This window comes from Phalacrocorax carbo, chromosome 5 (assembly GCF_963921805.1).
Source record: "Phalacrocorax carbo chromosome 5, bPhaCar2.1, whole genome shotgun sequence".
NCBI lineage: Eukaryota > Metazoa > Chordata > Aves > Suliformes > Phalacrocoracidae > Phalacrocorax > Phalacrocorax carbo.
In genome coordinates, this window is record NC_087517.1 from 50,372,454 (window position 1) to 50,396,187 (window position 23,734).

Here is a 23,734-nt window from a genome sequence, read left to right on the forward strand (position 1 = left end):
TTCTGCTGGTTGTTTGGGTTTTTTTTTTGTTTCCACTTCTATAAATTTAATAGCTTTATGAACCAAGGAAACCATATTCTATTTCTTATGCTTTCAAGTGTAAAGAAAGCATGTGGCCCAAAGTCATCTTTACACATGTGTAGTTCCCTGGAACTCGTGTAATGTGACTCATATCTGTCCCATAAACAGTAAGATGAGTGTCTCCTGTTTTTTGTTATTACAATTTTGCTTTGATTTGTTTCTGGCTGCAGTTGTAAAGACAGAATAAAACATATACTTCTTACTCTTTAAATCTTATTGGTTTAAATAATACTGAAATATGCTGGCCCACAAGTTGTAATTTGTGCTTGAGAAACATAATTAATCAAAAATTTATTCTAATAACACCCACTATTAGAATGCAGTAGATGTTATCTATTCAATATTCTGCTGTTGTGGAGGCCTGCTTTGAGTGAGCTTCTGTTCATCCTTCCCTTTTAGATTTTTATGACTTTAATAAACATGCTGAGTTTGTTCAGGATTACATAGCTGAACTAGTTTTCCTCTCTTGACCTTAGCTTGTCCAAGAGATCTTGGTACCTTTGGCTAATCATTAAAGATTAGGAAATACAACTTTGTTTTTACATAGTTCAAATTGTTCTTCAGATGCCTGTTAGCTTGTACTTTAAATTTCCCCATATTTTTCACTTATTAGTCAAGTCAAAGAAAAGTCAGCATTTCATACATGTGGCTTTGATATTAGTAGGGTCTTTGTGGCAGATTCTGTAATGTAGCTAATAATTTATATTTGTAATCTTAATTTCTCCCTTGTACTATCCATCTGACACTTAGAATGAACAGAACAAGTTCATAGTTTGCTTACAATTAGATAAGTGTGATTTTTTCATTTTCAATACTTCATGTAATTTTTTTAATGGCAAATGATTCAAGATTCTGATAGGAACCCAAATACAAAATGTTTTAGTACTTCTAGGTCATTAGTGATACACTTTCTGAAATTCTTTTGTTTTCTGAAAACTAGCTTTTGCAAAATCTTGTATTAAAAAAAATACTTGGAACCCAGCTATTTTAAATTAACAGAAAGCTATAGATGCATCTGACTTCAAAAGGACATGATCTCAGTTCTGTCTGTAGGAAAGTAAATGCATAATGAAGCCTTGGTTTTGTTTTTTGTTTGCTTGTTTTTAAAGGATTCTCATCGGTTTGGAAAAAACATCCGAAAAGCAATGGTTGACATCATGGATTTATTTAACCTTAGTAAAAACTGTACCAAGTGATTTGCCTTACTGGTGCCAAACAATCTCCTGCTGTTGGGATGAAAACACGTCTAAACAGTGAATGAGAGCAAGGTTTGTCAAACAGTAGCTGGCGAAGAAACTGAATCACCATCATCTTGATCACCTATGAAAACCTTAGCAGTGTATCGAATGTTTCATTATTTTTTTTCAATAGTTTTCAAAAGTCATCCTTTGTGGAAATAAACTCTTCCAGTCTTGTATGTTTCTAGGGATGAAGTATAGTATCATTGCATGAAGTCATGTATATTCTAACTCCTGCAGTTTTCTCTTAATTTGTATACACTTGCTCTTTTTTTAATTAAAAATAGTCTACTTGTATTCCAGAATCAAAGGGATAAAACACACTGTCTTAAACTCAAATACTAGGAAAAGTTTGATTTGCTATGTATTAACAGAAGAATGTTCTTCAATGTATCTGCTGCTCTATGTCAATGAATGACAAAACTTGTGGCTGTTTACCATCATTGTTTATTGGGCTTGGTTTTTTTTTAAAGGTAACTTCTGTAAAAAGTAAAAAAAAAAAAAAAATCCCTGCTGTAACCCACTGTAACATACCGAGTTGTAGAAATTTTTTGGGTTTGGAAAAAAAAACATTGGGTAGGGCTATATTGGGCAGTAAAATGTGTCACCTAATTAGCAGGTATCATATTTTTCTTATTACTTCAAGCATATTTGCCACACTATTGATTTTATTTCCATATAAATAAATGGACCTCTGCTTGTTCATGTGAGTGCCTTAGAAAAAGAAAGATCCTAAGCCCAGGAAAAAAGCTTACATTGGGGGCTGGTTTTACATTGCCTTAGTGGTAAAGGAGGTGAAGTAGTAGTAATGCAGATCTAGTTTTCAAATTGTAAGTTGGGTTGGTGTGGCATAAGTAGGCTTGAATATGTTGCCTTATGGTGCAGTTAGGTTTAAAGCTCTAATGAAATGTTCCCATGTTAAATGGCAAAGATCAGTCACTATGAAATGCAGGAGTAACTTTGTTTCAGAGCTTACAGATACTTGTGTTTATTTTGTTGAATGGTGTTGGTGGTCATTTGAGGTAAGAGTTTTTGGGTCCCAGGGAATGTCAGTTTAGTTAAACGCAACCTGTTGGCTAGTCTACGAAGCAAGGCTGCCTGTAGAGGCTGATCAGTTGCAGTTTGCCTGCTTTCAGCCAGGAAGGACCACTCCTACATTGCCAACCATCTGCATGAGAAGGACAAACTGTTAAAGCTGTGGAAAATAACTCCAGAATGGAAGAATCCTGGCCTTCTCAAACCCCTCCCAGGAAATGATCTTGGTCGAGCATGGTTTCTGAAGGATACAAGGTGGGAGGGGAAAGCTATTTCACTCAGAAAGGAGCATAATGTTTCCAAGTGCAGAAATAAAATGGCTACTGGAATATGGAGTAACTGTGCGTGATACTTTTCTTCCCCAGGCTTTATAGGTGCGGTTCCTTTTTACATCCTGCAGTGCAGTAAAATGTCACTATTAGCCCAACAGTTTTTTGTTTTGGTTTGTTGTTTTGTTTTGTTTTGTTTTTTAAATGTAAGGTACATGGTGTTTAGTAATACAGTGAATGCTGCTCCAGAGCTATGCTGATTTTAAAAGGCCTTTGGGGTTGGTATAAAACTTATTAGACTTTGAATGTTTTCTGGCCAGTATTTCTAACTTTCTATGGCTTTTAATAGTTTTGGGTTTGGGTTTTTTCCTTCCTCTGATCTAGCTATTAAAACACATACGTATGTTTGAGGTGGGAAACCTCAAAGATCACAGATGTATATGTAAGCAAATGTATGCTTACGTAAATGTAGGAACGCTCACAGGAATTGGCCAAAGACACTCATTATTTGATTAGGTGCAGAGTGTGGGAAAGGATGCTTTGAAATAAGCCTTACTGTGGCTGGTAGGCCTGGCATTTATCAAACTACTACAACAATTTTATAGTGATCGATTCCTTTGGAGCTGCAGAAATAATGCACTGGTTTTTTGTTTCTTTGTTTTTTTAATTGACCACTGACCAATCTGTGCTTAAATTAACATTAGGGCATATTAGCTTGTTGGGTTTTCTTTTAAAAAAAAAGTTTAGATTTTACTCTCAGGTTTTAAATGTTTCAAGTCTAATTGTCATTAGTGCAGTTATCAATGCAATTTTACATTCTTAGAGACTAAGTATAATTGGCACAGAAAACTGTCTTTTATTGTAAATTTTTTAAACATTTTGTGGTGTTAAATGTGGGGTTTTTTTAATTTGGGATAGATCATAATTCTAAACAGAAAATATTTTATTTCATTTTCTTTAAAATGTCAACAGCATGTAAATAAAATGTGCTTTTTGGATGTAAATCTTAGAAATCCACAGTGAATGTAGGTTATTAATAATTAATTTAAATCTTGATGTTCAATATTGTGTACATACAGTAAAACTGCTTGCTTTTTTGCTCAAAAGCCATAGGAATGTAACTGAAATTACCTAGATTTGAATGAACCTTTTAGTACAGTGTACTTTATTATAAAGTTAAATGTTCATATTAGAGAAAAAAACTATCAATTTGTTACTAAAACCTTGAATTACTTAATTACTGATTTAAGAGCTCAAAATTAGGGTTGAGTTAGGTGGTAAAGGTCAGGTTGGATGGTAATAAATTGACCTGCTTATTAAATAGCAGTGTGGAATTGGTGGAATAGCATGAATGTGCATTTTCCAAATTTCTTATTTCAGCTATTTCATGCCAGAAATTGGGAGAGCATTAAGTGCATTTAGAGGCTACTATTGTCTAGGATTAACACCATTCCAAACTAAGTATTCTTTTAAAGCTTGGGGTTTTTGAGGGACTGAAGAAGTGTGTGCCTGACATTGAAAATCATGGTTCTAATGCAGCCTTTGTACGAATTGTTTTCTCATACAAAATATATCCATTTAAGCTATTTTTTAAATCTTGTTCAGTTACTTTACATCTATGGTTGGTTATTTACACCCAACATTTTGTCTCTTTTTTCTACCCTCTTCTGTGACTTCAAAAATAAAATAAAACTTCAAAATTACCACCACTTAGTACGATGATTACTATCTTTTATATCTTCTCCCAGCTTCCTTGCTGCTGTTTCTGGACTTGTGATGTCATTGCTATTAAGCCAGTTAGGAATGGTAGCAGCAGAATATCCAGTTTATTTTAGCAGTGATTTATACATGTCTTGCTAGTTAATAGAGAATGAGTTAATGACCAATTTTTTCTTTTTCAGGTTCAGTAGAAAGAAGAAACAACATAGGACTTACTTTAGATGAGCTTTTTTCATGAGATGCTGGAATGTTCCTGCGACACAGTCTGTCAGCAAGCTAGTGGATAGCACTGTTTTGATCTTTACAGTGAATAGTCCATAGAATATGAATGGTAAGGCAGTGGAGAACTAGTTCAGGCACAGAAAGTTAACATTGTTAAAGTGTTATTTGCTTTATCTGAAGATTCCCAGTACCTGGAAACTCCTTTGAAATTGCATTAAAATTGGGGACTACTTTGAGACAGTTGCAGAGGATTTTTTTTTTTCCCTTTAAAGGTTCATGTGGTATTTTTTTAAATTGCTGCTTAATAAAGTAAAATTTAAAAAATAGTTTTGTGCGATAGACCATTTTCACAGTTGTTTAGTATTTTGTTTTTCTGGATGTTGCAGCCTTTGCTACATAAAAGAGCACCGTGATTTCGATTTCACACTTCATCTCTTAGATACTGTTAGTTCCTGCTTGTATTTCAAACATCTCCCACCAAGGCTGAATACTGAAGTTGTAAACAGGTATGTTCAATCTAAATAGAAATTCTGTATGGAAACTTTCTAGGCAGAGAGAATACGGATCTGTTTTGGTGGGTTTTTTTCTCCCTCTTCCATTTGCCTGTTTTTAAGGGTGGCAAGTTTAAGATGCACCTTAGAAAATGTTGCTGTAGTTGTACATGATGCATGGGATTAGTCAGGTCTGGCCGAGATTAGTGAACGCCTGTTGGAAAGTACTAGAATAAAAAACTTAGCTGTTGGATGAAGCCTTTGAAAGGGAAGGAGAAAGCATGGGGTTTCTTTTGTTCTGTTTTTCTCTAACTTTCATGGCTGCTGATCTGGGGCTGGCAGGGTGGAAGTTTGTAAAGAAAAGCATAAGGAAAAAAATATTCTAGTTTCTTCTTGGATTAATTGTATGGTACCTTATGGATGAAAGGTAGATTGAAATCAGTTTTGGTGATTTTGCTGTGTTTTGGGTGTTTTTTTAATACACAAAACTTCCTCAAAATGAAGACATTAATATCTAAAATTAAAAGTTCAGGTTCAATTTCTTCTTTCAAGGAAACAATCTCTTATCTTAAGTGGCCGGAGTAGTGGCCTGGTAGGTTTGGAGTGTTTTCTAAACTCTGCAATCTTTATGGCACTGGGGTGACAATTCCAGGATTCGCAGAGTGAGTTGTACAAAGGGCTCTAAGAGCAGAAGCTGGAGCTGGCTATTTCACAGAATGGTTGTGGTTGGAAGGGACCTCCTGGAGGTCACTTAGTCCAACCAGATAGTTGCCCAGGACCGTGTCCAGAAGGCTTTTTGAGTATCCAAGGATGGAGACTCCCAGATCCTCCCTGGGCAACCTGTGGTGGCAGTGCTTGGTCACTCTTACACTAAAAAAAAGTGTTTGCTGACATTGAGCCTGCTGCGTTTCAGTTTGTGCCCATTGCCTCCAGTCCCATGAGTGGGCACCACAGAAAGGACCATGGCTCCATCCTCTTTGTACCCTGCCTTCCACTTTAGCCTAGAGATATAAACAGTCCTAGCTCTTCCAGCCTTTCCTCAGAGGAGAGATGCTCCAGTCCCCTCATCTTCACGGCCCTTCATCGGACCGTCACCAGTATGCCCGTGTCTCTCCCGTGCCGGAGAGCCCAGCGCCGGCCACAGCACGCCGGGTCTGGCCTCGCCAGTGCTGCGTAGCGCTCTGGGTTATAACAAAGAGCCGCTTACTCCGTGCCAGGGTCTGGTTAATCTTTTGGCTCCGTGTAAGGCGAGATAATTTCCAAGGGAAATTATGCTTTACATCACCCAAAACGCTCAGCCGCTGCTGTGCGCGAGGCGCCCGCGCGCTGGCGGGGGAGGCGGGGCTGGCCTCCTCTAACGGCCGATCGCGCGGCCGTCCCTCCTCGCTGACGGACGGGCGGGCGCCGGCTGCGGGGGCAGGTGAATGGCGGAGGGGAAAGGGTCAGAGACGTGCCGGATCCGCTGGGCAGGGCTGGTCCTGCCCCACCCCACCCCACGGATGTCCAAGAGCTGGTAGTGGTTGGTGTGTGGCGGTCGGAGAGACTCGACCCTTCAGGGGGCTGCGTGTCCCCGTCCAGTCAGGGGCACACGGGTAGCCTGACCCTCCCTGTATTGCCTTAGTCTATATCCAGAAATAGTAGCGATGGCAGTGCAGGTGGATCTTGGCCTACGTCTTTTTAATGGTGGTCTTGCCATACTTTAAGTAGCGGTGCTTTGGCTTGCATTGTCTGTAGCTGCCAATAATGACATGGAGAGTACAGATAGGGTTTGGTCTTAATGTGCTACTTACTGACACAAACTTAAACCAGTATAATTATAGCTGTCTAAATGTACTATGTCAAATTTGCTTTTTTTTAGACTACTGTCACGAATCCTGATTTAGGGTCCTGCCAAGTATGCCAATTTGTCACAAAATAAGTGATTTAGATTGCTTAAGGAATCACCACCAAAGGTATTAAAGTAGTTTTAATATGATGTTGTAAAAGTGCAACGTAACAAAATTCGATGGCAAGGTTCACTCTATTAATTTCATGGAAGAAACATACAAAGGAAAATTGAGTTACAGTGAAGATAGAATGATTCACAGAGAGACCGGCAATGCAAAGAGTAAGGAAGACGCTCCCATTGAGTCACGAGGTTGAGAGTAGATGCCCTTGCTTTCTAAACTGATGGAGCTTAGGTGCGGTTAGGTCCAATCTTGGTCTCAGACTTGGGCAATGGTTTATGTCTAAGGGATTGTACATGCAAAGTTTATGTAATGTTTCATTAGCATCAATCCAACATGCAATCAAAGTTACCAAGACAAAATCAAACTGTGCTACAAGGTTATGCGCAATATCGGTCACTTAACAAAGGTCTGTTGTTGGTAAAGGTGTCTCTGCTCGAGGAGCAAGCCTGAGAGGTGTCCCAGCTTAAGGGGAGATCACTGCCATGCAGCCACACTGCCCAGCAGGGAGAGCTCACAGAAGGCTCACTTAGGCTATCATATTTATGGAATAAAGTGGTTGGTTTATAGTGAAATTACATGTGATGGGAAAGGTATGCAGGAGACTCCTTGTACCCACAACTTTGTTCCTTGATAAATGAGTCTTGGAAAAGCTACCGCTATTCACGTGTCAGTCGCGTGATTGGTGTTGCAAGCTCATATGCATTGATGCCCTCCCTCTGTGCTGCTTGGCTCCTTTGTGGATACTCAGACAATGGATCAGAACCAGAGGAGTTCTTGGCCCAGCCACAGATCAGGCCTTTACCTCCCTTTGAGCCTGTACCAAACTACCGTGAGTTTGGTTAGGAGGTCAAGTGCATCCATCACAACTGCTAAAGCCAAGCAGCAAAATTCTGATTTAAGTCTGAATGGCGTTAATGTGTTTAAAAGTTACAAATAATGTGTTCTTATCATAAAAGCAGCTTGTTTGTGTCAGCACAGTAGCCTGTATTTTCTGAAAGCTATGTTCAGAACCCCAACAACCTCTTCCAGTGTAATGATTTTAAGTTTCACAGTTACATGTTAGTTGGGTTAATCTTCAGTATTGTATAGATATGTGGTTTGGTTAAGACTATTTCATTCACTTCTAGATAGAAAACTCTTCAGAAGAACACTGAAAAAGAAAATTTAATTATCTTCAATGAAAAAAAAAAAACTAACCAGTTGACAGTCTGTCCATGACTATGGAGAGTCAGATATTGCTTGATATAAGATCAGTAATAGACAGTGGACTTGTAACTGAAATATTTAGTCAAAACGGTCCCGTTACTTCTGAAAACTTCAATCTGGAAACTCCAATAACTAATAAACCCAGTGAAGAAGGATTGCTGCCAACTCAAGACAATCATTTATGCACCGTAAACGTGGGAGAGACTTTGCTAGATCACTTCACATATCCACTTACAATTGAAAATCAAAATACAATAGTAAAAGTTGAAGTACATCCACATGGAAACAACAGCTGTGGTGATGAAGATCTTGAAACGTACAAGGAATTAAACCTTCCAGAAGCTCCAGAATCTGAACATATGCATTTGTCTTATCTGCCTTCAAATGGCGTCCACTTTCTTTCTTCTGCAGTGATGCAGCATAGTAATTGCAGTGTTCCAACTTCGAGCATTTTCTCTGCAGAAGGAACAGTCAGTCAAAATGTCAGAATGATACCAGTAAGATTAAGTGAAATAGGAATTTTTATATATTTGTGACTTAATTGTGGGGAATTGCCACCTTAAAACTTATATGGGGTAGTGTTTAAATTTATGACATAAATTTTAGCCTAGAGCAAACTTAGTAGTAAATAGAGAAATAAATGGGTAGTTGTTTTGCTCGTTTAAAAAAAAATCTTACCATGTCACAAATATACCCGCTTTGGTTTTATATATTCCTGTCTGTATTAGCAACTATTAGATAATATTAGATTTGTACAAAGTACAAATAGGATATTAACTTTTGTTCTCTAGCTCTACAGGTGACACACTTGTCATCTTAACATTTATAGTCCAAATGAGTTAAAAAGTAATTTATTTGCAGCAGTAAACTGTAGCCTGTATTGTTAAATCTCCATGGGGAAAGTAGTATTGTAAGAGAGAAGGCTTTCCCATTGCTTACCACATTTGGCAGTTTTTCTGTGTAGTTTGAAGTTATATTTTCTATGTTGATCAATTACTATCTAGAAAGGTACACAGCATAAAACCTGCGATGATCACAAGACCAAATCCATCTGCTTAATGCAAGCCATTGATAGGTAGAATACTTACATGTCCTTGCATCTTTTTTTATGGCCATAGAATATCATCTGAAGAAATCTCCAAATTTTAAGTTTGCATTGTGGCTGCTTCTAGAGGGGCACTGAGGTTTCCTCTGAGAAGCTATGTTGAAATAATTAAGCATACCATTTGACAACGAACACCACTGTTCTCAGATTCAAAAATCAAAAGCATTAAAAAAACCCCAAACCTCAAAATCACAAAAATCACTTGGTTGAGAATGAGGTCTGATTTTCCCCTTGCAGTATCCCACCAAGGTGCCAGGCTGAAGTCAGGTGGCAGCTGGGGACTGTCTGTGCAGGAAACCTCCTGTCAGAGAAATCACTGCTGACACGACCCAGCCCAGTGTGTTTCCCAGTGCCATTTCATCCAGAGACGCTTGAAGTCTACTGTGACAGTTGCCCTATGTGTTTTCGTTTTCTTTCTGATCTCAGGATACAGTTATAGTTTAGAAGTATCTCTGCCTGGGAAGGTTGTTTACACACGTGCTCAATATTATCAGTAGTTCCTTAATAAGCAACACCTTCAATCTTTTGAACTGTTAATAATATTCAAAAGGCTGGTGGAATCCTCTAGAAAGTAAAGGTGTGATTAAGGCATAACAGTTGCTTTCTTCAAAGTCAAGTTGAAGATAAGGAAAATTTGTTAGTCTTTGTACAAGGAGCTAAAAATCAGATTTAGAAGAAATCTTTCTGACTAGCTTTCTTCCTAGTATCCTTATGGTTTATCACGCTAAATCTGCATGTTTCCTTAATCTGCCCTGTTTCTTGAAGATATTAGAACAAAATGTTAATCAGGTTATAAATAATTTTACTGAAATAAAGCAAGCTGATTGATTTTTTTCTACGCTGCTTGCTTACGCTCCTAAACTGCTGTGTATATTAAGAGGAAGCACAGCACATGCAGAAAGCAAATTGTCTAGTTCGAACAATCTCAATTCTAATTTGAAACTAGAAAATAGTTGGTGTCTGTCTTTGTTCCCTTTTCTGTTCATTTGGTTTGTTTTTGAAAATACAAATGTAGGTATTGTTTGATGCTATTATAGTTGTAAATGCATTTAATCTGAACCATAACTATATGTTGAGCAGAAAAAGCAGAAATAATATTCAAAATATATAACAGTACCTGGTAATGCTGAATAGGCTGCAGCATTTATGTGCTTAATTATGTCATGAAAATGTAAATAACTTCCAATTTTCAGGGTCACTTTAAGTCAATTTTTTGTTTATTCATTTGGCTTTTAAAAATAAATCATTTAATGCATAAAATAGTTATAAATAAAAACTTCTTTTTTTCAGGTGATCAGATCATTCATACCTTCAGTCACAGGTGAGAATAAATGTATTTGTTGTGATCAATTTAAAGGAATCCAAAACAGTACTATGCAGTTACAAAACTTGACCAATTGCTTACATGGTAAGTGCCCCAAGTGATGGAGTGGGATTTTTTTCTTTTTCCCTCCTCTTCTAAGTTTAGGGAAGGATTTAAATAGCTAAATAAATTAATATCTGGATTCGGCAAACTGCAGTATGAGACTTCTCTGATAATGTTAATATCACTAAGAATGTTTGAAAGGAGAATAGACCACTGTTTGTTCATGTATGTTCATGGTGCTTCAACAACATAGTTCAGACTTTGTTTTGATTTTCCTTTCCTCTCATACCACCTCCCCATTCCTTCAGGGGACTGTGAAGAAGATATTCCTTCTTGCAGCATAATTTTTTTTTTATTCAGTTGAACAATGTTTTTATTCCATTTTGGAGTTTGACCACTGGTTATGAAAGTTAGATGGTTTGCACTGATGCTGCTGATGTTAGTAAGCTTGTGAACAGTTGTTCAATGTGTTCTGCCTGTTCACAGCCCTGCTCAGGGTTAAACTGACTGCTAGATTTGACCTTATAAAGTAGTTTTTCCTGAAGCTAAATGAACTTTACCAAACAGGCACAATAAATCTTTTAAAAACATCAAAAGACCCAAGCTGATGTTTTTTCCACCAAGTCTGTACAAAAGAATATTAAATATTTCTTTCACAAGAATTTAATGCTGTAGTGACATAAAAATCTTTTAGTGATGCTCTAAAGGAGTTCTTCGTATAAAACACTGATATTTTGTAAACAAGACATGCTTTATTTTATGTACTAGAATCTTCCAGTGATATCTGTGGCTTACCTCAGACTAGTGCTTCTGTCTACGATGAACTAGTAAGTATGCATGCAATATTTTGTTATTATTGGAAGAATCTGTCCTAGTGTTGAATGTCTAAAATGGGATTTATTTTATATGCCAGAGGGTAAAAGGTTCTTTCAAACACTGTCCTATCTGATCTGTCCACAAAAGAGAAAAAAAAATGTTGCTCCATAGATTTCCTACACTGCTCCGTTGTGGAGGAAGGAAGATTAGCATCTGGATTTTTTGCCTATTTCCATTCCTACAGGCTCAAGTCTAGTTCGCTCCTGTCTGCCACTTGCACATTCTGGCTCCAGTTCAGGCCAGTTAGGGAGGGGGATTCTCCTAAGGCCACTTGAACACAAACTGCCTAGTGGGACTCCACCAAATCCCTTTGGGCAGCTGATTAGTATTTGAGCCTTTATCGCATGCATAGTATGTATAAAGGAACATTGCTGAGGATAAAAATTGAACTTTAACATTAGCACTTCCCACCTATGGAAAGCTGTTCTTTGCAACGTATTCACTTAAAATGCTTGAATTTTTCAAATATAATTTCCTAGATGTGTGCAAGACAAACTATAGAAATTCAGGTATTTCATGAAAGGGAGATTTCTGAAAATTACTGGAATTATGTAGCCAGGTTTTTCAAGGTTGTCTGGTGTTTTAAAGTGTATACTGAGAGGGGCAAGGTTTCATCTGGAGGTGTGACCTTTGTGAAGATGACACTGTAATAAGTTAGTGGATCAGCAAGATAGGTGGTATATTTCTTTTCAACAAATATAGGGGGCACCACATTATGATGGAAAGCCATGACACAAGGTAGTTGATCACTGTAAAAAAGCTCATTTTGGAGCAACTGAATTTGCAGTCCAGTCTCAGATGACTAATTCTTACTTAGACTAAATCCCAATGATTCCCAGTCAAGTTATATAATTCCGGATTAATTCTTGTTTTGCATAATTTGCTGTGACTGTTGCCTAACTCCTCCAAGGCAGTTTAGAAATCAGTTGATACTTCTTGATGTTGCAGACTCTGAAGGCCATTGTTACTCTGAAGTATGTTACTCTTCATTGTTATTCTTCAGGAATATTTTTAATTGAAATATAAGCAAAAATCATTCTGCCTTTGACAAGTAAATTAACTATTCTCAGTATTACATTTGAATACAATCCTTGCTTTAAAATATATTATTTATGCAGATACATTTTTAATTTTATTGTGTTTGCTTGGAATTTGAAGTAGATATTAAAGCATGCCTTTTAAGATTTAAAATTTTATATTTCAGGCTGAGGTAAGAGAGGCAGCTAGTAATGTTTTCGAGAATCACCAAGACAGAGCAATTTTTCAGAGTTTGAATGTTGACGAGTCTGGCTGCAAGTTATTAGCATTGCACAATGTAGTGGAGGAGTCCAGATGTCCACACGGAAACGATTCCAGCCCTGTGGTAATTATATCCTGAAATTGATAGCAAAATTATATGCTAGAGAAAAATTAACTTATTTGCACCACACTAGCTTCAAGAAGTCCCACTTAGTGAGTGCTGTACCAAGAATAAAAGGCAGTCCCTTCCTTGGACTCACAGTCTAAATTTTATCTAGTTATAATGCTACTTGATATATATATATATATATTTAATATATATATTAAAAAACCATATTATTTTCTATTTAACAGCTGTAAACAAAAAAGAAAAGTCTTTATTTAAAATCACAGCTAAATAAATGAAATTAAACAATAACAATTACAATGGCATGTTCTGGTTAGGGAACTGAATCTGAAGCCAGCACAGCAGTAAATAGCTAGAATATGCTCTACAAAGTCCCATGGAGCAACCTGAAGAACAAGGAATCCATATCACCTAGGCTGAGGAGCTACACTGTTAGATCTCAATAGCTGCTTCCAAAAATAAATTAAAACTAAGGGTCAAAAAGCAAACATCTTAATGCATAATGATCCATTTATTTCAGAGATTCCATTCTGTGATTAAGAAGCTTTATCAGACAGGTGGTACTCTTATGAAAACCTTTATATCTATATGCTTAGAATTACACTTTCTTAGATGAACACTAATCATCAGTTATTCATTTTAGGTTATCTGCCAGTTGGAAGGAGGTACTCAAATACTCTGTATAAACAGTTGTGCCACACAAGATCTAAAACCAGTTCATCTAATTCCTGAGTACCAGGAGCAACATAATTACTTTCAATCAGGTACAATAAAAATTAAAATTATCTCTAGCCTGCCAGATAGTATTGTAGATTGTTAATGTCCAACTGCATGTGTTCATGTTCTTAAGCTGCAACAGTGTGAGATGAGCCAAAGATAATGTAGCAATCACCAGTTATTATTTTACTTTATTTTATAACTGAAAAATTGCTAGTTACTTCAGTGTAATAAGAATAATGTAATGGATATGTTGAATTTACTGAAAGTTTTTAATACACAGATTACTTTCCATGTAAAGTGCATTCAGCATAAGCACCTGCATACATTTGCATCTACCCTAGCTTACCACCAAGAGTCACTGTTTCTCCATAAAAGAGCAGCAGTACTGAGGGCTATGGGTATATTTCAGCCTTGGGATTCACTGATATTTACATAATTACATGAACTGGAAATGCCATCCATTTTTAAAGACAGTGGTTTCTGAGGTCCTAAAGTTAATGCTATTTAGATGGAGCAACAGGTTTTCATCAGAGCAGCAGCAAAGTATTTGAGTGTAGTTTAGTTTTAATTTAAATAAATATTTCCTATACCTAAATATAGCTTCCTCAAAAGCATTATTAACTTAGTTTATTTCAGTATTATTACAATTTTATTACAGAGATGTATTTTGAAGGCAATGCGAAAATAAAGCCTTTCAATATTAGGCACATAGTAGACCAGATACTGCTTTCAATATCAATAGGTGCTGAATGTGAGCATCTCTCAGCAGATGCTCCAGGTATAGAGCCTGTTTACTTATATTTGTCAGAAGCCATCAGAAGAGTAAACCAGGCACATTCAATTTAAATGTCATGTTCCTTTATAAAATTAAATCTCTCATTCATTTGCTGTAATGTTAGGGAAGAAAAAGCTGAGGAGTGCGCTGGCATGTGTTTGTTAGTTTTTATTTGCTTGAACTTTATTCTGGTTTACTCATCCTCAGGGCAAGTAAAATAATTAGGTCCAGAAATTATATCTAAAATTTTCTAGGGACTAAACTCTTCAACTTTTGAATTGAGTTGTCCTTTGGCTTCCATTATTTTTTCTTTCTTGAGATGGAAAGAAAGTAAGTACAGGTATAAGATTCATCCTGTAATCTTACTATGATGTTTGCTTTTTGTCTGCATAGATTAGGATGCACAGGTACTTACATGCAGTTCGTCAGGACTTACAGAAAGACTTACTCTTACAGCTATGTTTTACTCCATGGTTTTTTAGTAATTTTTTTTCATAAGTTAAAGACCTCTGTTCCCGGTGCTCTCTCAGAAATCTGGAAATTTGTAAAATAAGAACTCAGGATAAATATATTTGTTTCTGGCATTTTTCTTACTTTATGAGACTTACTTTATGAGAGTATTTTAAGTTCATGGCAGTGGAATTTTAAAGTACTTGATGTCATGGACTAAAAACATCCTATGCTCAAATTCCTAGCTGACAAATTGGTGGCTGGTTCTTCTGTCAGAGGTATTTTTGTGTGGTCAGGTTTTTATACTTGGGGTTTTTTTTCAATAAGAAAAACATTTCTGGAGAGAAAACTTCTAGATCCTTCATTGACACTATTTTTTGTAGAGTGAGTTTGGATTCAAAACTAAATTGTAGGAGACGGCGCTAGCAGAGGACAGATAGCCTCAGGTAATTTTTTTAAATTAACAAAAGAATTCAAAGATACCAATTTGCCTGTATACTTAATTCAAAAGTATTTATGCATAAATGAAGCTTTATACATTGTGAGTAGTTCTGCTGTCTTCAGGTAAATGTCGTCTTTTCAGATGTGGACAACCCTGTAACAGCTGTACTGGGGCAGTTTTTGCCTGTTCCAGGTGATCTGGTTCTGAATGAACAAGAGGTAAAGAAGCTTTATCCTTTAAACTTGTTAAATACAATATACACTCTTTTCCTTTTCTTAAAATGGGTTGTTAAGACTATGTTAACAAGTAACAATTGTATGCATTTTCTAAAGACAGTTTAGCTAGTTTGGACAGATTAGTTCTGCACTCATTATACTTTCTGCATATAATGGTTTCCAATTTCAACATTTTCTAGACGTAATACCAGAATTAAAAATACAGTTTTCCATAAGAAAAATAAATTTATTCCAGTTTTGAAACCTTGCATTTGGTATTATATAGATTGCTATGTTTGAGAACCATTTTGGGGTGAAGCAAAGCACATTGACTTTTACCAGAAGAAGGGAATGTTTTCTTCTAATAGGATTTTTCACACTCTTTTTTCTTGATTAGGATTTAACAGTTGTATAATTTTTTTGTTGATTTTTTTTTTGTTGTTGATGAAAATTGAACAGAAGACTAAAAATCTTTGCAGATGTTTGGCTTCTCATGTGTTACTTCCAACAGAGCTGGTAGCAAAAAATAATGCAAGTTTTAATAGTTAACTTCTGATTTGTGTGATTGTGTTTGTCAGTACAAACACAGCAAATGGTTTGTGGAGAGCAGCCACTATCATAAAAGATAGAATAAAGAACCCAAGGCTCAGACTGAACAATGACATAGGAAGTCTTCCATCTCTAAAGGCAGTATAAAAGTGGTGCCTAAACATTCTGGAGCAGTGATGTAGACAGGCTTGTAATTCTTCTCTAACTTTATCCCAAATTAGTTTCTTCCTAGATGTCTTGTCTTGAATTAAATATATTATTTTTCCCTTTCTTTATGGTCAGCTATATTACTCACCTTTTAAAATAACAGCAATTTACAATTATTCACTGTCCCTCCATTACCAGTAATATCAGTGCAATCCTAATTGTTCTTCCCTTGTCTCTTTCCAAAACGAGGCCCTTATTAATCATGTGTCTGAAGAGCCACCAGATCTGCAGTGTGTTTTCTTGGCCTGTGAGCTGATTTTTTTTTTTTAAATTTTGCTTAGTCTTCAACCCATTAGCTGTCATATTGCAGCTGAGCATAATGAAAATCAAGTCACTAACCAGTTTCAATTGACTACTGGAATTAAAAGCAAATGAACATAGAATTACCAGGAAATTTAAAATAGTGTGCTAACACTGCAGCACTGAAAGCTGGTTTTGGTTCTTTGCCTTGGGAGTAATGGGATGCCTGACATACTGTATGGCTTCCAAGAAGAGATGCATGCTGTTTTCATGACTCTTTACTCCCATGAGTTTTTATCAGTAACCTTAGCAGTCAAATTATCCCAAGAAGCATTTTCTTTGTGATACTTTTTCTCTGTTAACTTACAAGCATACTTTTTAAAAAGTTAACATAAATTGGATATATGCATTTTATCTTGAACAGTTTGAAAATGGACCCTTACAACCAGTAGCTAGCACTGCAACGTTGCATCTGGAATCAAATCTGCACAGGCCAGTGAAAATTACCTCAGAGGGGTAAGATGAATGAAACATCTTACATCCATGATGAATTTTGAATTTTAAATTGGCAATGACTCCGAGACATTTTCATGTTGCATAGCTGCTTCCCTCTTGTAACAAAAACACAATTCTATAAGAATGCTTTGTGCCTATATCCTGGTAGTCATTATACCAGTTGCTGGCGGTCAAGACTATGTAGCACGGTTTCAAGTTCTCTTAGGATCAGTGCAACTGTGCTGTCCATTTGCCTGAAAAACATTTAATTTTCTAAGTTAATTAATGTGTTTCCTAATCTAATTCGCATGTGTTTAACCTCTATTTCTAACACTAATGGAATTCTTTTAATAATATTTAATTGCAGATCATTTTTGAATAAGAGGCAGATGCAACCCCAGGGTGAAAGGTGAGGGAGCTTTGCAGCTGGACAATTATTACCAGACTGTATGACTAAGGGCAGACCTGTCCCAAGTAGTGACAGCTGGTAGATAGACAGAGATTACAGGTTGCTTCTTTTTTTCTCATGCACTCTGTGAGGCCACACTTGTTAAATAACACCAATATGGTGTAAAAAAAATAAATAAATTGGTGTTTATTGTTTCAAAACTATAGAATAATAAGTTTTCATTGCAGTTGTATTTGTGATTTTTTTCTTTTTTATTTTTTTTCCTTTTTCAACCTATGTAGCTTACCTTTTGGTTCAGGGGTTACAAAGTCTAAGAAACCGTGTAACTGCACAAAATCTCAGTGTCTTAAATTGTAAGTAATAGTTTATCAACATTTAATAAATGCTAATAACAGTGTATAGAAGAAAGGACAAACATATAAGAAATGTGTGCTTTAAAATTAATGGTACATACATCTCAAAAATTACTCATCTGATACTGAGTTAGGAAGATCCACAGCTAATGTAAACTAGTGTCACACAAGCTCAGAATTTGGTGCAGAGATGTAGATGACTGCATATAATCCAAAGTATAAAAACAAAAGGAGAAGCTAGAAGAATTTTTCAGAGCCTATCTGGAAAATCCTATGTAGATTGTAAATGCTGTATACTAAAATATAATTTCTCTGTCTTGCTGCTGCTCTCATACATAAACAATACGCACAGAGATGTATATGTAATAATTAAAGTTTGATTCATTGACGGACTGGGTGCAAATTACAAAATGTAAAATTGAAAGAGAAAGGGAAGCTCATTGTCTAGGTTTGGATGTGATTAAGTTACAGATGAAGAAACACTTTTTATGAGTAGAAACTGAACATTCTGTCTAGAAGTAGAATTAAAATTTAAAAATTTACTCTTAAAGCAGCTAATCTTTTAATTTCTTTTCTTGTTTTACATGTTAATCATAGATATTGTGATTGCTTCGCCAATGGTGATTTTTGCAACAACTGCAACTGCAATAATTGTTACAACAATCAACTTCATGAAATGGATCGATTTAAAGCCATTAAGGTAAAAAAAAAAAAAAAAGTACACTACACATTCATATCAGTCCATGTATGAAAAATATAGCAGTATTGGTTTTTCCACTAGTTATAGTATTTGAAATACTTTTAACATAAACAAAACTAAGTTTTGCTTCTGTATTATTCTTACATAAAGAAATGTAGGGATTTTTTTCCTTGCTTTTATAGATTCTGATAGTATGGATTAAAACTATGAAAATTTTTGTTCTGGGAAGAAAGTATTCAAACCCAAATTTAATTTTGGAAAATTTTTTCACTTGATGCGAAATTTATTTTAGCCCAAAGTCAGAGAGTTCTTAAAGGAAAACAAAGTATTACTATCCAAATTATTGTTCTCATTGACAGATCTTCTGCAGTTATCTGCATTAGTCTTTCCGGTTGCCCCATGCAGCAATACAAACTTGGCTCTTGGGGCAGCAACGCTGAACCCTGCACTAGTGAGAAGCAAGTTTCTTCTGCATTTGGAGACTGATGTTATTAATGGAATAAAGAATAGTATGTGCGATAACTTTTGTGTGTATATCAAACTACACGATTTGGGCAATAATTTAATCTAGTATGTATGTCATGTTTTGTAAGTTTTAAAGTGATAATGAAAAGTCTTATTTCACTGCTGATGCACTAAGGATATATTAGTGGCTTTGTGCTTCTTGTATGCAACTCCCCAGAAGTCTTTTTGTATCATTCACATCATTTCAGGATGGTACAAGCCACTGATCTAATTAGAGTTAGGGCTTTGCCACATCCACCCAATTAAAGCCACAGCAGTTTTGCTGTCAATATGCAACAACTAGTTTTCAAATCAGATGCTTGTCTGTAGCTCAGCTGTTGGGGTTGTTGATGTGTAAGCACTCCTTTCACTGCTGTAGATTACATTTTGTAAAGCATATATATCATGTTTGTCACTGCCTTTTAGTAGTCCATGGCATTGCGAGGTCTTGGGACCTAATTAAAACCTGCTGTTCCAATCCAATGCTGATTTCAGTGAATGGTCTTTGTATTGGGCCATTAATGAAATCAGACGCGTTTAAAACTTCTGAGATGTATGTTACTATGTATGCAAGGGTTCTTTCTTCACTGAGAACTTTTTATTTCTGGTGAAAGTAGCATCAGCAGTGAAAGAAAACCAGCACCAAGAGAACAGTAGATGGGTCATTTAGGTTATTCCATAAAAACAATGTAAATTGCTTCCCATGCTAGAGCCAAGTCAGCTTAGTGTTCTGGAGTCTTTGAATTCCTGCTCTCAACATGCCATGGAAGATTCCTTTATCCATGGGCTTCATATCACCAGAGAGGAAAGTAAGAACTTCTTTGTTAAACATTGGTTCACAGTCATTCAGGTATTTAAAACATTTATTTGAATTTCTCATAATCTAGCAAATTTTTTTTTAGGCCTGTCTTGGCAGAAACCCAGAAGCTTTCTTACCGAAGATCGGGAAAAGGAAACTAGGAGAAATTAAACTTCACCATAACAAAGGATGTAATTGCAAGCGCTCAGGGTGCCTCAAGAACTATTGTGAGTGCTTTGAGGTGAGTCAGGTGAACTTTCCTCTCATCAGTTACTACCTAATTACTGATAATATTCTGTAACTAGTAGTTGCTAAAAATAATCACTTCTTTCTTTGCATTTTTCATCATAAACCATTTTGAACATAGGAGGCACAGTCTCTTTCTTGTCATGTCTCTAAGGAACAGAATCTGGCTGAAGTTGATCAGCTAAAATTTTCAGTACCAGGAGCTCTTAGCCAATGCCTCGCTCCAGAAGAAAGGAGGAATGGTTTTCTGCTAATCCTAGTAGTTTCTTTGCATCTGTGGTATTTTGTTATCTTGCAAAGTCATCCACAAATTGAAGTGAAGAGTGATTTGTCCATGTACAGATCAATCACCACAGAGAATCCATGGAAAAAAACTTGTCTTGCTTTCTTACTGTATTGATACTGATGGTTTTGCTCTGGGAGTATCCAAGGCCAGCACATCTAGAATAAGTCCCTGGTGGTATAGCTCCAATGGTTGCTTGAATGTATGCTTAATTTAAGATTTATACATTTTTTATTCTAAGTATTCTGTATTTGCCAGGCTAGAATTATGTGTTCCTCTATTTGCAAATGCATTGGTTGTAAAAATTATGAAGAAAGTCCAGATGAAAACAGCCAGTTGAATGTGCTAAACTACATGGACGCTGGAAATAACGGAGCAGATACCCCGGTTTTAACATCAACATTCAAAACATTGCCCAAATTGAAGACAGGCAGGTGAGTATTAGGAAACAGCAATGCATAATCAATTGGTCTGACTTCATTAATTTTTTGTGTAACCATTATCTTAATTGTCTAAGAAATAGTGACTAAAAAGACAGATGGCTTATATACAAGGAATCACATCACATAGCATTTGTCATCTTGTTTCTATAAATAGAGAAATATCTAAAGGAAAGGTTATAACTATCCTTTATAGTATACACAGTTGAGGAATATATGCATTAGTTCTGCTTACAAAACAGCAGTTATTTATGTATTGATCACATATTTTATTCTCTTAAATATTTCTCCCTTAGCTACTATGTTTTTTCTTCAGTTTCTCTGTTCTTCAGTTTTTCTATGTTCAAGCATTTATTTCTAACAAAACCTTGGCCAAAGAAGTTCTAAGAAAATTATGTTATTAATATGTTTGTGGTGTTCAATTAATAAGCATGTTTATGTCACTGCTTCTTATAAATCTCTTCTACCTTTGGTACATGTCCCCTTAATTTTTTTTGTGTTGGCAGTTTGGATTGTAAAATATCCCAAGAAGGCTGTACTGTCCTGATTTTGTTATGTTTTCTAACATAGTTGTAGCCTAACTCTATTTTTGGTTGGTTTATAGTAATTTGTCTAATAAATAGAAACACTTGTTAATAATAATTAAAATTAATTAAGCTGCCTTTTAAGTGATTTTAGGGAGCTTTACTCCAGGCTCTAAAATTTTCAGTTTGCATACATCATTTGCTTCTTTGCATCAACAGTTACCTTGAAATTCTTATCTTAATTCCATTTTTACAATACTTTCTGATGATCTGTTTTTAAAATATTTTCATAATTTCTGCTTTTGGTAGTGTATTGATGGGGTAGATGGTGCCAAGTTATGCCTTTGCTTGAAGCACACAGTAGGATGATTTACGTTATTAATATAGTAGAATGAGTTATGAGTTATGTTATTAATGTAGTAGAATGAGTTATGATGTTAACAACTGGTAGTTTCAAAAGCAATGCTGCTAAGGTGCCATTCAGGGGCTTGGTGGTGTTTCCTTTAACAGCAGTAGACTGAATTTACATTTAGTAACTCCTAGACCCTGTCTAAGACTTTTTAACACATTTCCTTGTACTTGAGCCAGGATGTGACTGCTGCAAGCAGATGGAGGAAGGGGCTTGTTGTACAATCTTTCTCTGTCTGCACCTGTTAGGCAGCATGCGCATAGATTAATTATGTAGTCTTCCATGTGATGAATTAGAAAAACTCAGAAGCAGTCTGTTAGAAAAAGAAGCTATTTGGTGTAGAACAGTGAAATTCCTACAAGGATGTAACTTACAGTAATAGTGCAGCTACTCTGATTCAGCTCTGTGCGTTCCAGCTCTTAACCAAGTTTGGCAGTTTGTCTTTTAAATAATTTTGTGTATTTAAAATGGAAATATTTCATTCAAGTTTCTTTTCCCCTGTCAGACAACCAGCTCTGTGTATATCTTGGGAAGATGCGAAAGCAACGTGTGCTTGTCTGCTGGTGCAAGCTGAAGAGGCAGAAAAAATAGGTTACTCTATCTGTCTAGCTGAGCGGATGATCATGGAGGAATTTGGGAGATGTTTATCCCAGATCCTACGTGCATAATTAAAATCTAAAGGACTGAAAGCTGAATAATGTTCAAGTTATTGTAAAGCAGTCTCCAAAATTTTGCTACTTAATGATCTTACTTGGATCTTTCATAGGACTAATTTCATTGATTTCACCTGAATTCTTTCTGAATTATGCTGGTGTAAGTGAAACCAGCGCCACATCCAGCATTTTTCTGAGTAACTTAATACTGTAGAAAGCTTATTGTATTTTCTACTAAACCAGATTTTCCCTGTAGTTAGGACTTTCTGGGATGATTCTTCAGTCTTTACCTAGACTCTTATTAAAAGTAAGCTTAACTTAAAATTACTTTATTGGATGTTTATGTGAGTGGAGATGCAGTAAAAACTGAGTAAGAATATGCTTTCTTAGTTTGGTTATTTTATGAATTGTGAAACAATTCCATTTTCAGTGGTAGTAGGAAAATCTACTAAGTTTACCTTTGGGTCTTCTCTATTTTGGCAACTTATTTCTGCTGTTTGAAGATACACTATTTTTCAAAAATAGAGCAATGTTGTCAGTAGTTTTGGTATTTGCTGTTGGAAAAAACCCACACAAGACTTTGTTCAGCATTAGATTTGTTAGAGAGATGAGCCTCATAAAGAACAGGAGAAGCGTGACCTCCTTTTTACTCCTATTGTAAAATACAAGAGTGAGTGATAGGAAAATCTTTTATGTACCTAGCATTTAGAATTGAAATTTGCTGAATCCTACATTTACAATCCAGTTTCCCTTAAAGCTTTTGTTTAATTATTCATTTTTCTTATGTGGACACTTTCTCTGTGATATTTCTTCCTCTTCTTATTGTCACTGTTGAGATAATAGTACATTTTATTTTTTCTAACACGAGTAAGCTATTTGCTACTATGTTTCTGGAAAAGCAAAAAAAAAAATTATAAATTGTCGTCTGAATGAACTGACAGATTATATAAAAATTAATGCTCTTTGGTTTTAGACATTTTATGCTAAGTTAATAATATGTGCTTAGATATTTTTGACATTTATGCTTCAATGAATAAAGATATTCTCCATGTCTGCCAGGACAGCAGGTGTTTTTACTGCATGCTGTTTTAAAATCATGGTTAATGAGAGGGAGGGATTTTTATTAGTGGTAGTTGATATGTGAATGGATTACATTTTATATCTTTGTTTTTAACAACTGCTGCAGGAGATTGCTGAAGGTCGCAGGAGAAAATGGGTTCTCAAAGTGCTCCATAAGTGATACAGCACCATCTGTACGCTTCACCCCTTCCTCAGCCCTTCAATTCCTAAGATGATTTCTCTTGGTTTTGGAATTAATACCTACCTAAAGGCATCATTTTAAAAAGTATTTGTCCCCAGGTAGAGTTACTATGAGGACATAAATCAGAAGAGCACACA

At 35.9% G+C, this 23,734-nt stretch overlaps 2 protein-coding genes across 5 annotated transcripts in view; both read left to right on the forward strand.

Moving 5' to 3' along the window:
- Positions 1–4,326, forward strand: part of CPT1A (carnitine palmitoyltransferase 1A) — a 42,891-nt gene extending 38,565 nt beyond the window's left edge. For all 4 annotated transcript variants that reach the window (XM_064452360.1, XM_064452362.1, XM_064452361.1 and 1 more), the window contains one exon: positions 1,191–4,326. In XM_064452360.1, coding sequence (XP_064308430.1) covers positions 1,191–1,277 — 87 coding nt within the window. In that variant the 3' untranslated portion in view covers positions 1,278–4,326. The remainder of the gene's footprint in view (positions 1–1,190) is intronic.
- Positions 4,327–8,224: 3,898 nt separating this feature from the next.
- On the forward strand, positions 8,225–23,375 carry TESMIN (testis expressed metallothionein like protein). The gene is given in 11 exon segments (XM_064453257.1): positions 8,225–8,707; positions 10,606–10,723; positions 11,450–11,508; positions 12,762–12,920; positions 13,567–13,687; positions 15,452–15,528; positions 16,946–17,037; positions 18,376–18,478; positions 19,885–20,022; positions 20,569–20,744; positions 22,189–23,375. Coding segments are annotated over 11 exon segments (1,719 nt in total). The 3' UTR covers positions 22,382–23,375.
- The last annotated feature ends 359 nt before the right edge of the window (positions 23,376–23,734 follow it).